Here is a 16,659-nt window from a genome sequence, read left to right as displayed (position 1 = left end):
AAGGAAAAAATAGTACGCGTATAAACAGTGTGCATTCTATGACGTATCATACAGATGTATCTCAAGAGTGACCTTATTAGAGCTATTTCAATCATGCATATCATAAAAATTTACGATGATCCTCTTCGGTTATGTAGTAAATAGGCCTTCCGGCCAACGAGGGTTATCTGCACTGCAGTACTATAGCATTGTCTCCAAGATAAAGTTTACCATGTGTCGGTAGTCTAGTCTGCGTGTTAAAGGTTTGCATTCTGCGCTCGTAGCAGTCCCCGTAACGCGTCGGAGTGATAAAAAAAATCCCTCACGTATTAAACTGTGTAAAATCGTGGGCAACGCTGTTCTTTTGTTCACTGATCGTGTTTTTACGCTGTGATTCTCATAGATTTTAAATACGTGTCGATATTAGTAAACAGACCCAAATACCGACGCCACTTTTGGCGGAAATAATCATGAGCTCAGGTACGTTGCGGTAACGGCCACACTGCGGTCGCTGGCAATCTAGCAATGAGAAACTTATCCGCAATATGTTCGTCGGACCTGAAAATAATTAACAGTAGGACCAACTACGTTATTATTTATTAGAAGCTATTTTGCCATAATTTTGTATTCATGTGATCCGGCTTTCAATGTGTGTAATGCCTAAGCTCTCATGGATGTTATACCATAACCGATTACTGTCGATTTTGTTGGTGCAGAGGGATTTCATGATTTTTTTTTACAAAAAAAAATATTATGAATGCTTCAACCTATTACATCAGTGGTTGCCTGACTGATTAGTTTGTGGCTGTTTGTTTATATAATCACAACAAAAGACTTAATGATAAATCATTTCTATAGACTTTAAATTGTAGAAATAGCCTATATTCTGCGTTGGAAATACAAGTTACAAAACCATGAAGCCAACACAGGAGAATTTTGTCTCTTCGTTACCGCCATTGATCCGTATTTTCCACTTCAATTGAGCGAAAAATGTTACCTCTAAAGGAAGCTCGACAAATAAATTTGTTCGTAGTAGAACTATTAATAATTAACTCAACAAATGGAAACTAAGTGGCTATATATAGGCATATAATAACGGTGATATTACCGTAGTCCGTATTGAAAACTCCGCTGGTCATTATACTATGGGGTGTACCAGCTTTATAAGACCGCCTAAAGTAGCATAACACCCAAATAAAACATATTTCCACGATAAACCATTCCCACAATCGGACGCTTAAGAATCGGACGAAATCATAGAATTTTCGATAATACCTCATCTATTATTTTTCCCTATTTCTATCAGCATAGCTGTGATTCAGTCTTCTTTTTTCAGAACTCAGTCAGATTAGCCGACACGGTTTCTCGTCCGATACGACAAAAACTCAGATCTGTTATTTGCTGAGAGAAGGAATATGGGACTACAAATAGAAAACGTGGACAGATATGCGTTTGGTGCATCGATTCGATAGAAATTGGTTGAAGTTAAAGTAGGTCTACATACTCAATGAGGACAAGTCAAGCATACATTTGAGTTAATCGCTGAATTACTATATATTTGATATAGATCGTTGCAATTTCGCAAGCGTAGGTTATTTGGGGAGATGCCAGGTAGTGAGCGTCACTTCACAGTTTGACTAAATTATCCGAACCGTTTTCTTAGGCAGATTATACCTAGGCACTGTCAGCAAAACGTTATTCTAACTCCGTGTGCGAAGCTCAACTATGGGCTCATCATATGGAATCATTGCTGACGCTCGACTGAAAATAGGACTAGTATTTGGATTGAAGTAGAAGTGGAAAATAGGGCGCATTATCCCCATGTATCGGGTTTGATTTGCCCGTCGGTTCATATCAAACTAACATCAATGAATCAACTAAGGTTTCGGTTAACGTTACGTAACCATTTAAGGATCGAAAACCGACCGCATTTTCAATCGGGTTACATTGCGTTCATATTCGTGAGACACTATTGTTGCATAACTATTCCAAGGCAATGTTTGCTTTTGTAGTTTCGCGCCACGCGTGCCTTGGCATGCGCTCCGCGCCTAAGATATGGTAGCAGAAGTTATGTCTGGGATGTCGCTAGTGTCTCTGCCCTAGGTTATAGAGGAAAATGGGTAATTCTTCAGTAGCAGAGCTTCAAACAACGCTGCAGAATGCTGGCTTATTTATGCTTTGTTATCGGAAAATAGTATTACTTCAAGCAGCTGTTAATGAACATCAGATTCCAGCATATATTGAAATAAAAAGCAAAGGGTAGTATAGCCTATAGTTCAAAACAAGCAAGGATAGCCACTCAGAATATTAGGCCATTCGTTATGATCGGATCAGTATCAATTTAAACCATGAGATCTGAGACCGGGCAGGTGGGATTTGTGCGTATCCAATGCTCTAACTGTATTAATGAACCTATATTTGGTTTGTAGGAAAATCCGTTTGTCTTTCATTAGTGACTGGCATAGCCAGTTGGATAGTGCTGGAGGCTGCAAACATACGACGATATTTCCTCCATCCTCTGTTTCTTTGTTATGTACTGGTAATGGAGTCCCTAATTCAGTTAAACATATACTTCTTTGTTCACCCCGACGCCGATTTCGATGCCGCTTCACAGAAATCAGTGCTGACGGCGGCACGCTGCCATTTCCAGTAGACATCGGTCGCCTCTCTGGAGGGCTTGGTCGATACCAGATAATGCTGGTTGCAATGATATTCCTTCGCAGCTTTCCCAGTTCGTGGACCCTGACTGGACTGGAGTTCATCGCAGGTGACGTCGATCACTGGTGCGCACCCCCCAACGACAGCTGGGCCCCAGAGGTATGAAGTAATGGTAAAAGAAATGTCAAAGAAGATTGCCGAAAACAAAATTTCTGTCGCCCATGATCAAAGACAAGTTGATGCAATATCTCCGAGTAAGTTGTATTTAATGTAAATATTATCAGTAGATAAGCTTTTACATACATTACAGTGATCCGATACGCAGTAAGTTTAAGTCAGTCAAGCTCCTTATTTACATTATTAGGTGATACCAATCAATTTAGTGCGAGCATTTTATTACACGTAATTGAACGTGTTACGTCGACACAATAGATTGTTCAAGTTCTATTCAGTCGTGGTACAATTCACGTTCTGATAGTAGCGCTTTCGTTGCTGCGGAATTTTCTTGCCACGTAACGCTGTTCGTATATAGAGCACTTTTGAAGTACAAAGATGAAGTACGAATGTTTTCATTACGATGATCATTTCTATTTTGCATTGCAAAGACGACGGCCATGCTCTGACTTCAAGTTCCGATACGCATATAGAGGCTGCGTTCAATGTGCGAAGTATATCGTGTCATAGCGTGGGCTACCGGTGGCAACCGTCTCCGAATTGTATTCACTCTGACCTTTATCTGTTACTCAGTCAACTCGACGCGGTACCTCAGCTACATGTTTATATTTCCCAATCAACGAAATGACAATGGTCGTTACTATTTCGAAAAGCCCTGCATAGGAATATTCATTGATCCACGAAGACAAGCGATCCAACTTACGCTAACTGCTTACTCGTCTGGTCCAAGTCGTTGTGAAAATAATATGAATATGTACGTTTTTGTTTGGGTAGATTTATAGGCCAAAATTATTTCCTTCATTTTGGTCATTTATTACTTTATGGCTGTGAGCTTAGACGCCGTTAGTTTGACTGTGTTTCGTCAAATCGACGGTCACGCATAGTGATAGAGATTTCCTATATAATTAATTGGATGAGTACCTCCACGTCTAAGCTTATGCCGCTTGGACTCATTTCATCGTTTAGAAATGGAAGCATGAAGGAATTCCTGAAGGAGACCACTGCCATCGCTTTGTATTAAATCGAAACGGTTCTATAAATCAGTCTATTATCGAGCCCTGCGAACACTGGAGTTTCAACACGACGTTACTATCAAGCTCAGTAGCGGAGGTTTGTGTGTTTTTCAAATTGATTCTATTTATTTATTGCACATATCTTACTGTTATAGTGTTTCGTTTAGTGATGAGCTTAATTTAACGATAAATTTCGTAGCGTCCCTTTTAGGCAAAGTATGGGGCTTTTAAGGGGCGAATATCCCTTAATTAGAACCTTTGAGTTTTTTTGTCAAACTGTCACAGGCCCATTTCCTTTATTAAATAACCTCATAATACTCAATACGGAAAAATTAACACAATGTAATATGGCATATACTTAACTTCATAGTGATAAATAGCTATCACCGGGTTAGCGTTCATTCATTATTAATAATTTTGGCCTTCTTTTCCGTTTCCTATTCGTTAGTTTAATCTTGTCTGTGAACGCTCCTGGCAGAAGTCCGCCATTCAGAGCGTCGTGTTCGTGGCGCAGATATTTGGTGCCCTTCTCATTGGAAAACTCTCTGATCGGTAAGTTTTACAACTTAGAAGAGCATCACTGTTGTACGCCGGCGTTGAAAAGTTACTCATAATGAAAAGCGAACAAGCGGCACTGACCAATTACGTCACTCTATGACCAACCTCATCATGGACATTAGCCAATAAATAATATGGTACAGTGTATTCGACAATCGACCATGCACTAAGTTAATGTTTCCGAACGTTCTATCGTTCGGCGAGGCGTAGTAAGTAAAATCTGTAAAAATTAAGTTATTTCCCCGTTTCAGAATTGGCCGACTTCCTTCGTATACGTGGTCTACGGCGTTGTTTGTATTATTCGGGTTCATTGCGTCGTTCGCGCCTTCCGTAGCATTTTTTAACGTGCTACGATTTATTCAGTGCGTCTGCATCGCTGGACTAAATACAAGCATCTCCACATTCTGTGTGTATCTTAATGACCGCATGTTAACATACCACCATTGAAATCTTTGATACTTCAGACGGTTAGAGTATAATTTTCCGAACTTAACAATCCAGTCAAATAATTAACTTAGATTAGTATACGAGCTACCCGAGGCACGGTGTATCGAGATAGGCTTTCGTGCAGAAGCCTATTGTGGCGCGTTTTCATAGACCGTATGATTATACCATAGATGGGTTACGAACAAATCATTGAAGAGCATCTATATTAACAAATGAATAATTTATCCGCTGGTAAGTAGTATTGATACGTGTTTTTGATTGATGGCACAAATTGACGTAACTTGTACTACCATTGTACTTGCATATTCGTGTATATGTTACTCGCCCATAGACACTGAAGTGAGCCTTGCCGAACATCGGAGCTTGCTGAATGTCGGGTTTGCGTTGGGGTTCCAGATACCAATGTTGTTCTCTCCATCTCTGGCAGGATTCCTTCACAGCTGGAGAGGCGTTCAGATGGCTATGGGACTTAGCGCCGTGCCTTTGCTGCCTTTTTTCTGGTAGACCTACTTTGTATTCGGATATATTCAATACAGAACAATTTATTGTCTCGAAGAGCAAACTTGATTTGCAACCGAAAGCCTATTATAGAAGCTTCCGACATTCGCCAGTTCGCAAAGATTAACTTCTCTATAATTGCATTTTCGGCAATCTACTAGTTCTGTACTAGGGCAGCTACTTATCATAAATTTAGTCATTAATATTTCAGCCTAATGCGATGCTCGTCGCATAACGATCGTTAGTAAATTGTAGAAGGGGGTATGGACACATCCTTGGCAACTTTGTCACTATAGATGAATGAATTTTTGGAAATTTCGTATGAATTTTATGCTTACTCTGTATTTTTGTTCATTGATTCAGCATCCTCCAAGAATCGCCTCGATGGCTTTTGACGAAAGGTCAACCTGCCAGATCTCGTCGTGCACTCGAAAATATCTTACGTTTCAATAAACAGGACGTGTCTGTCCTTGACAATCTGCCATTGTCAACGGGAAAAATATTGCCCAAACAGGTCGGCGTAAGCCTTGCTGACATGCTGAAGACTTCAGCCTACCGCAACACCGTTCTAGCATTATTCTCATTATGGTAAGGTGTTATGTGAATTTGGAATTGACTTTTCGGTGGTCGAGCGAGAAAATTACATTTTAGCTTGCGGATCATTCAGCGATTAACCTGGGTAATGAACCTGGTTCTGACTAACACATCACAATCATTATGTCTTTTGTGGCGCCGAGGTTTTTGGACCAAGCGGCGTTTTTTTCAGCTATCTACCTCTCGACACGAATCCCAGGCGATCGGCCGCGCAATTTCGCCTGTACAGCAGCTGCAGGGGTCGCTGGTGGTGCAGGTGCTATCGTGCTTCTGAGATTTGTTTCACGAAAGTCCTCCGTCGGGGGTTTCCTCATTATCTCGTCATGTGCTTTTATCGCGCTTGCTGTGTTGCCACAAGGTCAGCGTACCGTTAGTATTTTGATATGGTTTTCCTAATCTTTACACATTAAATCGAAGACATTTACTAACTTCTTCATAGCCGTCGCGTCAGGTTAAAAAATGTTCATCTGTGTAAGCACCCCGAGGCATGCCAGAGAAATGGCTAAAATTAATAATCTATGTTTATGTTACGACCATCGAATTACGAAGATAGAACTTAGATAACCCGTGCTAGCGAGACTGGACAGAATGATTTATTTAAAAGCCTACACATTTAGCCTTTTTCCGCCTACATATAGCCCGACATCGCAAGTGACGTGATATTGATTTCATGCAACAAATCGTAAATTAAGCAATGGCTGATGGATGTACTTCAAAAATATCAGAGACAACTATTTTTTTATACTTCTGACCCATAATTGTTTAAAAAAAAACAACGTTTGTCGTGGGGTGTTTATTATAGCATCTAGTCGACGCTTGGACCATTTTAATAGATAAAAACCACTGAAAAAAATCATGAATAACTCAACTAAGGGCAAACTATGGCTATTTTTACTTTCAATATGTAGATTCAGCGGAATGGTTACATCTAATAGCCGCAATGTTGCTTCGGTTTTCAATTGTGACGTCTACTGGGATCATCTGGACGTATACGCTTGAGGTAAACGCATATAATCGCCTTGTAAATATCATCCCTATTCGTGTATGTGTCCCTAGCAGACACCGCTATTCAGCTACGCATTACACTGTCTTATTGATCGTACATATCTCTTCAATAAGGATCATTCAAATGGTCGACATATTTCCATTGATGACTCCTGGACAATTTTGCTACCTTCATTCTTGACAAAATATCCTGCTTTTTTTCGTTGACGTTAACATAACTATTAAAGTTTCGTTTCTTTTTGAAGATTTTTCCCACGATCGTGCGCAATTTTGGCTTCAGCTGCTGCTTCTGCTTCGGACGGATTGGAGGAACAATTGCGCCCTTCATGAGAGACCTCGTATGACAATAACTATTATTTTAGTATTATACAGTCAACATTCTGATTATTCCATTGTTAGCATAACATGAAACAGTACAGCGTCGAATTATTTCTAGCCGTGTTGATGTTCTGGTTCGTACTATATTTCTGTTGATTGCGTTTGTATAGGGCGAGTGGTATCATTGTGCACCTTATTTCGTCTTAGCAGCGGCCTGTATCGGAGCAGGCCTTTCGCTGCCTTTCCTACCAGAGACACTTAATGCTCCCTTGCCGGACAACCTAGCTGATATCCGAACCCTAAACAAGGACAACGTGGTGCCAAGTAATCATAATGCCATGGAGACGTCACATACTGCTATTCCCCTGGTGAAATCATGATGACCGTTTCGCTGTGTACAAGTTTCGTATTCCCAGATCACTCAGCATAATGCCACCACGTTATCTATGTTGATGTACGAACATTTCTGTAATTCATTAAGCATAAAATGATTTTTCTTTGCTTTCTTGTTTCGATGGCGTAACGCTATCAGTGAACTGTCCGATGGAAAGCTTTGATGTAAAAGAGAACGTAATCAAATCGCTAAATATACATTTAAGCTGACTGATAACCTAAGAACGCCTGAGCAGTCCCTTAATTCTTCTAGCAACCGTTTAAAACAGAAATTTTTTTAAGGAAGGATTAAAAAATATTTTCGTTTTGTCTTTTCGACGAGTGCTAGATAAGCTACACCAGGTCAACGAAAAACGCCTATTTGAGCTCTAAATAATCCAACGATTAGACAACGGTTAACTGTTTTAATATCAGTATGGTGTCAACGCGGTTTGAGAGCGCAATTTAGCGCTAATTTTATGTTTGAGGTAGTATATTGTCTTTAATGATCGACTTATAAGCCTTTTCTTTAATGAATCCTGAGGTTCTATCTACTCAACATACTACACATCAACCTTGCACTACCTAGGGAACGATAGCGTGCATTGATTAGACTCATTTGATACTATCACAGTATGTACAAGGGTTGAAGTCGTTTATTAGCTCGAACCTGCCTTGCCCTTGGGCTTCTTCGGAAAGCGTTGGGGCTCCATCCATTGCTTGCTGCCATGCCAAATCTGCAAATGAACATCCTGATAAATCGAATGATCGCAGAAGAGAACTAGGCCGTAGAGATTAGTTCGCTTTTATAAGTGCAATACTTCAGAATGTAAAAAAGTTATGCAAACATTACACAGACAAGCACTGAATCAAGATGTGCAGAAGTAAAAATCGGAACGAATTTCTTGTTTTTCAAAGAAAAGATGCGGTATTATTCTTTGCGGATGCAGAAATCGTCCGGCGCTTATCCATTACTTAAGTAAACTCACCGGCTCAGTTTCCGTACAAAGTAATGGTCTGCGCTATAGTATTACTACAAAAGGGTCCACAACTGACATTTGGGATTATTGCAATTTTATGCCGATAATAGCATAGTACATATACATCAATTCGGTTGGTGTCCTTTCCAGAGCATGAGTAAGGTTTCTAATTTGAATGTCACATAGTTGGCCTTTAAGGTTCCTGCCAGAAGCGGTACCTAGAAATGAGAATTACAATTACCTTAAAATACAGCGGCAGTCTTAAGCTTGACAAATGTACATCGGATTGTGCCATAACGCACAATATATTATATACTAAATAGGCTCATTTAGTTTCAACATGGATCAATGAAAAGAGAATTAATCAACGACGAGCATCGGTTGTTCAGATCATGACTGCTTTACCACCCTTATGATCATGGGAGAAACTTAATGCTTAACGATCTGGTCCAGCAGCTATCTGAAAAATCCATATAACCATCGATGAAAAAAAAACAAATCACCGAGATTTTATACAAACTAGAATTACATTCCTCTGTGTCAGTTGTATTACCCACAGCTCCGACTATCTCCTCTATTTTGTCAACGGTATTTGGCCTCGGCCTTGTGCGAACTGAGTTCGCCATTAACACCAATGAGGGAAGCAATTATGAAACGCACGAATCGAACGCAGGATGGAGCATTTTTTCTATTATTAACTTCAATAGATACTAGGCATCACTTTGATAATCGACAAGAAAACGATTTTTACGCTCTTGCTATATTGATAAATTTCTGTGTTATTATTTGTCGGGGTGCACGGACATGGAACCCTCTAACATTGGTAAATCTATTTAAGCCGACGAACACCACGGCTTCGAACTTTGCCTTCTACCGCAGAAGACCCCAAGCAGAAGATTGGTGCCAAGGCCCAATATTCTGATTGGATAAATGTAAATCTTCATGGACGGCACGCTGTCGTCGAATTTCATTCGAATTACTTTCCAAAATTATCAAAAATGTTACCGACGAAAATTTTTTTCGCAGCTAGTCTTTCTGTTCAACTTAACCAATCAACTTTCGATCAACTTAGCCAAAATAACGACCTAGCTAATTACATATGTACATACACATGTCACTAATAAATGTCATCGACGACAAGAAACGTTTCTAGCTGAAGAATAGATCTTCTTTAGGTGTATGAGTCAATACTTCCGCTGCCTTTAATGCACTGACGAGGTTTAAGGACATGTCCCCTGTGAAGATTCAGTTGTACGGAACTACGTACAGCGGAACTGATTACACTATGGGCGCTTCCTAAACGGCAGATATCTGGAGTGCATTAGTCCATTGTATTCTCGTTGCTGCAAAATTCGATATGTTGCAATTCCGAGAGAGGCAGCGGGTGACTGCGTCAGATTTGCCATCTCAGGACCGCTAACAACAATTAAGTACATATTAAATAAGCGGTCGGTCCTTATAAGGACGTTAAGTAACAAGGCGTACAGTGTCTGAGTCTCAGCGTGACTTAACAATTTGAATATTGCAAATATCCAAAACAAAAGGCTTCTCAGGGTTCCCAATCGTTACGAGCATCGATTATTTAAGTACAGAATGAAGATAAGATATACCCCATTTATGTGTTTCTACGTTTTAAAAAATTGTTAGCCTTCACGAAAGTTTTGCCAGAAAAGGTCAACGCAGTTGCTGTTCAATGCACTGAAACTGAAATATCTGTCTTGCGTTACCTTATCTGCTCAAATAAAGTTATTTAGTTGATCGCTGTTCACAAGCCAACTTTGTTAACTTTAAACCCGCAACTTAATTTTGGAACTTGTTAGCATATCAAAATAGATCGCTTCTGTCGATAGAAACAGTGTATGGGGTACGTGTTTGCATATTTACGGGTAGAAGCTACTATATATGCCAGGAAACGAAATGGCTTAATTAGGCCCAATGAACATGCCCTTAGCTCGTATTCGAAGTGGGACTTAGCTCGCTGCCCTGCGCCACGTACATGTATGTTTAATACGTAACGTTTGCGCAATCTAATTCGCTTCTGATGCGAAGAGTAAATGTATCATTAATATAATGTATCATCAATTTTCTATCTGTATTTTCCTACAGCCTAGACTTTTAAAACAAACGATATAATTTTGGTATGTATAATTTAATACTGTGACGTGTCCAGAGAGTACCTAATGGATACAGTAGTTAATGCGTGAATCGAGCATGTACGCATGAACGTGGGAGGCAAAGGCCTAACAGGATCAAGGTGCAGATTTAAAATGCATACGATCAACCAATGTGAATTTGATCTAATACGTCACCCGTACCATTTTAGCATCACACCGTGGTTAATAAAACAGGATTTGGGGTACGCGATGGCTGCGCCCCCTAAGTGATGGGGCACAAATTTAACTTCATGTCAAACAAAATAAGTACACTTATTTGCGCATCATACAAAAGCATGTAGTATAATGGTAGACATGCGACAGAGCGCCTTAAACGGACACCGCGAACAAAGATGTTACCAGTCAACAAAGTGGACCAGCACTGTTCTGGAAAATGCCGTTAGAAAATTTATAACACTAACCCGTTCGACAAAACCCATTGTTATTTCGACCAGTTCACTGCAAACAACGGCAACGATGATAGGACATGGTTTTTTCCTCAGGATCTTCTACGGCTGCTGGCCGCTTTCCACATTCATGTTCCGGCGGGGCACAGACTCACATGCTGAATCTTTTCAGCTACACAGTCAGAACTACGCGGTTAGCATTCACGTAGCGACACGACGATCCGAGACACGAGAGAGACTACGAGTACAGAGTGAAGCTTATAGGCAAGTTTACCAGTAAATAATTTCGGCAAAAATAGTAATTCACTTGATCACAACAAGTGTATCCGAAGTACAGACCATACCCGAGACGTCGGACTGAAATATGCAAAAGACAGATCACTACCGAGGTTACCAGAGAAGACCTTGGGCCTGTGTAATCGATAATGTATTTACTGACGAGTGTTCCCTGCAGGACATATCACAACTAAGTCAACATGAGGACCGAAGACGTATTCGAATATTTACAGATACTTCATGTAGCGCGCTTTTCAAACATACGTTTCGTTCTTGCAATAGTTGCTCAATGTGAGTGCATAGATTTTCGATGATTTTCAACATACAAGGAAATATACGAACGAACCAAAGCTCTTCTGTCCCTGCACATAAATTCAAGTTACGGAACATGACGTTTTGTTAGTTCGTCCTTAGCGTCCTTTTTTATGTAGCATATACAGCCAACACAAAGCATAAACATTAAGAAGCTTTTAGGCCCGACATGGCACTTCCGCTTCTCTAAAAATTCAATTCTTTGCGCCCAGATTTTATTTCGCATTTATAGATAGCTACTGCGACGACGTTGCGGCGGAAATTTCTCATGATTGCACTTGCTATCATCACAGCTTCAGTGTATGGAATGAACTAACAATTAGAGAGTACGTCGTCAAAACAAGGAATTGCAAGAAACCTTGTCGCATAATTGTGGATTCCGTAGGAAATATATGCGACCTAAGGAACATTTGCCCGAGCGTCTATTGGATCAGCGCAGCTAGCTTCCACCCGAACCGTCTTGCGAGCAGTACCTAAGTCCGAGGCGAAAATCCCTGCCAAACGAACCATAGAGGAGAATTTAACTTAAGTGTTGTGCATAGACAAGAAATAAATTAACACTTAGGGGAAAAAAAACCTGAATTTGGAGCATACTTTTTGGCTGACGTTTTCAACATATGTCGCACCTTTCCTTAGGCCTAAAGATCATATATGAGTCTATTTAACATAGCAGCACGAATAGTATTGCGATCCTTCCAAACAGATACCTGCTGCTTGTGATCGCAACGAAGAATTTACTTTTTGTTGCAATGAAAGGACTGTCATTGACCTTCAATTTTTCGCGACGTCCTTGGCTGACTGGAAGAGACTCCGGCGATAGTTCTGGCCAATATCACTATTTAGAGTTCTCTTCCAGATATGCATGCAAAATGGAACCTTCCCCGCGCGCCTTGCATCCTTCTCATTTGAATAATACGTATTCTATTTTGGTACATAAAGTGCGTACAATGCGATAGTCTATATGAGTGAATAGGATGATGTAGACAACACTTGTCTGCCCTGCGTAACGCATACTCCTATATGATAAATGATTTGGTTTCACGTACCCCCGGCCCCAGCAAGAAACCATTAAAAGAAAACTTTAGTCGAACAGTTCACGTGGTGGCCCACGGGGAGTTTATGACAGCTAACCAATTCAAATTGCAAAGGATGGCAGCGTTGGCCAAAAATAACTGCATATATTGATTGACGTATGATCTATTCGAGCTTGTCAGAATTGATTTTGGAATTTGTCCGGGTGTTTGAAAGGACCAGTGTGTCCGCGGCTTTTCAATTGCACAAGCGACTGGATACAGAATGATCTGTGTAGCTGGGTAAAAGCTGGCCTATACCTCTTTGCTGCAGATAAACTAATACTATTCTATATACTTTGTTACGCTCTAGATATAGACACCATAAAGAGTTGAAACGGAAAGCTTACACAATGAACAACAAGTGCAGAATCGTATGTAGGGATACGAAGCTCGTACGGCCTACCTGGGTTACAATATTAGTTATCTTAATACTCGAGTTTTTGTTTCTAGAATTTAAAAGAACTACTGATGTTTACCTTCTGAGCCACTCAAAATGTACACCGCTAGGAAAACAATGAGGTCCTTCAATGTGGACAGTCGAAAAGATCGAAGGATATGAATAAAATTTGCTCTAATTTTTGGTTTTCGTTAAAGTATTGCAAAATTTTAATCGCGTTATGATATAAGCTCGACTATGCATTGGATATACTGTGGTAAATAATTTAATAAAAGAACAAAAAAGGTTTACAACATAGGCAATTTATCTGTGCATTATCCAGCGAAAAAAAAAAAAAAAAAAAGTAGTTTTGCCGCTATCAATAACTACTCAACACCACATTTTTACACACCTTATTTTTTTGTCTGCCTTTAATTTTTAAATCTTTTTAATGAACAAGATGATATCCGTATCAGCTTCAAAGACCCTTACATTACGGCCATCTAAATCAATTTTCTTAAGTAAACTTGCGTAAAGATATTTTTTTTTTAAATCGCTAGGCTGTACTGTGACAAAAGCCTGCATATATGATGCCAGGGACTAGGAGAACACATTTCTCGGTGTTGTTTGGGATCTCATAAGGCAACGCGCAACGACCTATTTCCTTCGGGAGACCTGTGCAGATTCGGAAGACGTGTCGTATTGTTTTGTGAAGTTTTGTGAAGAAGTTTTGAATTTGAATTGGCGAGGTGCAGTCTACAAATACTCCACTTACGGATCGGCAATTTGTAGCTCGTCTTTCGCATGATGTGATTAAAAAGTCAACCCAACAATCGATAGCTCTTCTGAATCCATCTTTAGCCCTGTGTTTTTTTACGATTCTTCCGCCCGCCATTCACCGTCTGATGCACTGAGTCGCTGGAGTATGAGAAGAATTCTGTGTGTGACGATTCTTTAGCCGGTTGGTAGAGACTGGAAGATAACACAAGATACATGTTGGAATCAAATGCGTTAATATGCTGAGTACGCTGTAATAACTTTAAACTTTTCTAACCTTTATTTTAAATTATTCGTAAACGCTGATCTGAACACAAGGAACTACTGATAGATCGTCCTGATCCAATGAAGTATATATATTGTTGAGTCAAACGCTTGAATGCGTTGGAGAATACTTGTTAACTTCGAGATAGCCGTATTTCGGAATGGGAGTTATATGATACAGACAGTTTTTAGCCACTTATAGTAATAGGCTAAGTATAGATTTTTCTATATGATAAACTATCAATACAACAACAAATGCAAACTCATAGATATCTAAACGTTGTTCATTTTAACTATAATATATATATATATATATATATATATAATAACGATAATAATCATAAGTAATCAGGCTGAGTATTTTTTGTATTGGCGCATCTCTCAGTTCGCTTAATAAGTCTCGAAGGATAATTAACATGTCGGGGTTTGTGTGCCACGATGTAATTTCTTAGAAGTCACTATTATAAGGCTAAACTATGGCCGTCTGTATGCTTTGCCAACGGGATCTTTTCGAGAGCTGCTTACCGTTCTTCACCGGCGTGTCCTAGACAAGATGCTAATTGACCTAGTCCAAATAATTGTCTATGCGCAACAAACGATGCAAACAATACCTGAAAGCATAAACTACTTGCCCGCAGCAATCGAAGGAAATGATAAACTTGGTTGAGAGGCCCACTGAAAAAATATAGCCCTAATATAGGACTCACTGACCAACCCCGTTATGGTTTTTTTGCTCATTTATTTTTACCTCGCCGTTGTATCTTACTTTAACATCCAATTTCGTCGTATCTCATTAATGAGACCACAACAACTACAGGAACAAATGCACTTATGATTTCTCTGCACTTTTATTTCTCACTACCTCTCCATGTTAACTTGTCCATCATAAAGATAGCACTGCCCTCAAACACCTTCAGGCCCGCGTCGAATTTCGCCAAAAGATAGTAATTTCATCTTAAGTACCTGCACGAAGTTCTAGGCGCATGTTGACAACAATGGTCGACCTGGCAACGCGCGGTTCGAGGCTCATCAGCGTCATATCCAGAACTCCAGAGGCCGATCAGCCAATTAAATCAATAGTCAAAGGTAATTAGTTTCAGAATCGTACATTTCATTATCGAACGAAAGTTTTTATTATTTGTTTTATAGCATTTAATCCAGCAAGACAATAACAGGAACCGCCGGAGCGTTTTTTTCTTGCATTATTCTATTGTTGTATCTAAAGCGAATCATAGAGCAGTCACGGCCGTTGTCGCAGTCTTCGTTCGCAATACCTAGCTAAAGTCATCCGCCCAATCCACGATGATCAAAAGATATCAGACCACAACGAACATCATCTTCGTAAAGAGTAATCGATCGTGTTTTCAGCTCTTTAATTGGTACGTTCATTTAAGACAATGGCTATGGTGGCTAGAAATACACTTTTTCGGCTATTTGGTGCGTTTTCTATCCGTATTAAGTATGCAATTATCCTTCGAATTTGTTTGCCTTGTGGGTATACGATACGTTGTGAAGTATCACATGGACATACATCGCCAAACTTCAGGACGAGGTCGAGGCACCATTTTTTAAGTGCTGAGATCACTTTCCATGCGACAGATTTACTGGGCGAAACCAAATACAATCGATGAACTTCAGCTGATTCGTCTTATTTTCTAAATGTTGCATAAGATCATATACTTTTCACTATAATAGAATTATCGAAAAGGGGTTGGAATGAGTAGGTCGGATTTTTTTTCACTCGCAGATGGTGCGCACTGCGAGCCGTAGGAAGTCATGGTTATCTATGTCGATCACTGCCATTTCTACAGCTAAATCGTATTCTACTCTATACGAGAATCGGTTTGTAAAGTTTGAACAACAAAAGGCGTCTGATCAGTGACAATTTACAATGGCATAACCCAGTTCGTACTACACGACGACATGGCCCACAGGCCACTTTTTAACCGAAGCGTTCAAACTCGGGTTTACTATAGGAGCACGACGAACGTTTATTACCGTTAGGTCAGTAACTGGACTAGCTTTCGTTAGCGTGTCGATGTCTCGCCTCTATATTACACCCGACGACTTTTGCGTGGCACAATGAAAATAACGCTTGAATTCGAAGGCTAAATATTGTCCTATATGTGACAACTATATATCATCCACGTCTAGAATTTACTCGCTGTATACAGACGATCTCTGTCGTGTCCTTTCTTTCGCCGTAGGCGTTTCGAAACAAGTGTTTGGTGTACGGTTAATCCTTTGCGCTAGCTACAATCAGTTTCGAACATATTCCGCCGTACGTCAACGTCAATCTGGTCACCTTACGCTAGCAAAATTAGCAAAAAAAAGCCGGAATTAATCGTCCGCTGGTATTCATATATATGCTCCGAATGAGGTTCGAAGGCCTGCTGCACCTCAGCTGTTCCGCAACGCTCTTGAC

The 16,659-nt window shown here is 40.0% G+C and overlaps 1 protein-coding gene and 1 long non-coding RNA gene across 6 annotated transcripts in view; one reads left to right on the top strand and one right to left on the bottom strand.

The window, feature by feature from the left end:
• The first annotated feature begins 219 nt into the window (after positions 1-219).
• LOC111271539 (organic cation transporter protein) lies at positions 220-7,862 on the top strand. Its single transcript, XM_022852422.2, has 11 exons — positions 220-459; positions 2,594-2,796; positions 3,778-3,921; positions 4,273-4,376; positions 4,634-4,788; positions 5,161-5,329; positions 5,691-5,915; positions 6,065-6,279; positions 6,830-6,921; positions 7,172-7,264; positions 7,415-7,862. The coding sequence occupies exons 1-11, from the start codon at positions 450-452 to the stop codon at positions 7,622-7,624; spliced, it is 1,620 nt and encodes a 539-aa protein (XP_022708157.1). The 5' UTR covers positions 220-449; the 3' UTR covers positions 7,625-7,862.
• Positions 7,863-8,234: 372 nt separating this feature from the next.
• The window catches only part of LOC111271573 (uncharacterized), a 9,282-nt gene continuing 857 nt past the window's right edge, over positions 8,235-16,659 (bottom strand). The window contains exons 2-5 of one of the 5 annotated variants that reach the window (XR_015315365.1): positions 16,233-16,545; positions 13,969-14,165; positions 8,606-8,814; positions 8,235-8,353 (exon numbers count right to left, since the gene is read on the bottom strand). This is a non-coding gene — a long non-coding RNA (uncharacterized LOC111271573). Of the gene's footprint in view, positions 8,354-8,605; positions 8,815-13,968; positions 14,166-14,759; positions 16,546-16,659 lie in introns of all 5 variants that reach the window. The other 4 variants (XR_002686941.2, XR_002686942.2, XR_015315361.1 and 1 more) reach the window with 4 other exon arrangements.

The sequence above is a fragment of the Varroa jacobsoni genome, unplaced genomic scaffold, assembly GCF_002532875.2.
Source record: "Varroa jacobsoni isolate VJ856 unplaced genomic scaffold, vjacob_1.0 scaffold_175, whole genome shotgun sequence".
NCBI lineage: Eukaryota > Metazoa > Arthropoda > Arachnida > Mesostigmata > Varroidae > Varroa > Varroa jacobsoni.
Note: the sequence above shows the minus strand (reverse complement) of the source record. Positions and strands in the feature narration are given on the sequence as shown.

Coding starts and splice junctions, on each gene's coding strand:
- LOC111271539 (XM_022852422.2), top strand. Junction 5,916..6,064: donor CTAGCATTATTCTCATTATG/GTAAGGTGTTAT, acceptor TGTGGCGCCGAG/GTTTTTGGACCAAGCGGCGT. Junction 7,265..7,414: donor CGCCCTTCATGAGAGACCTC/GTATGACAATAA, acceptor GCGTTTGTATAG/GGCGAGTGGTATCATTGTGC.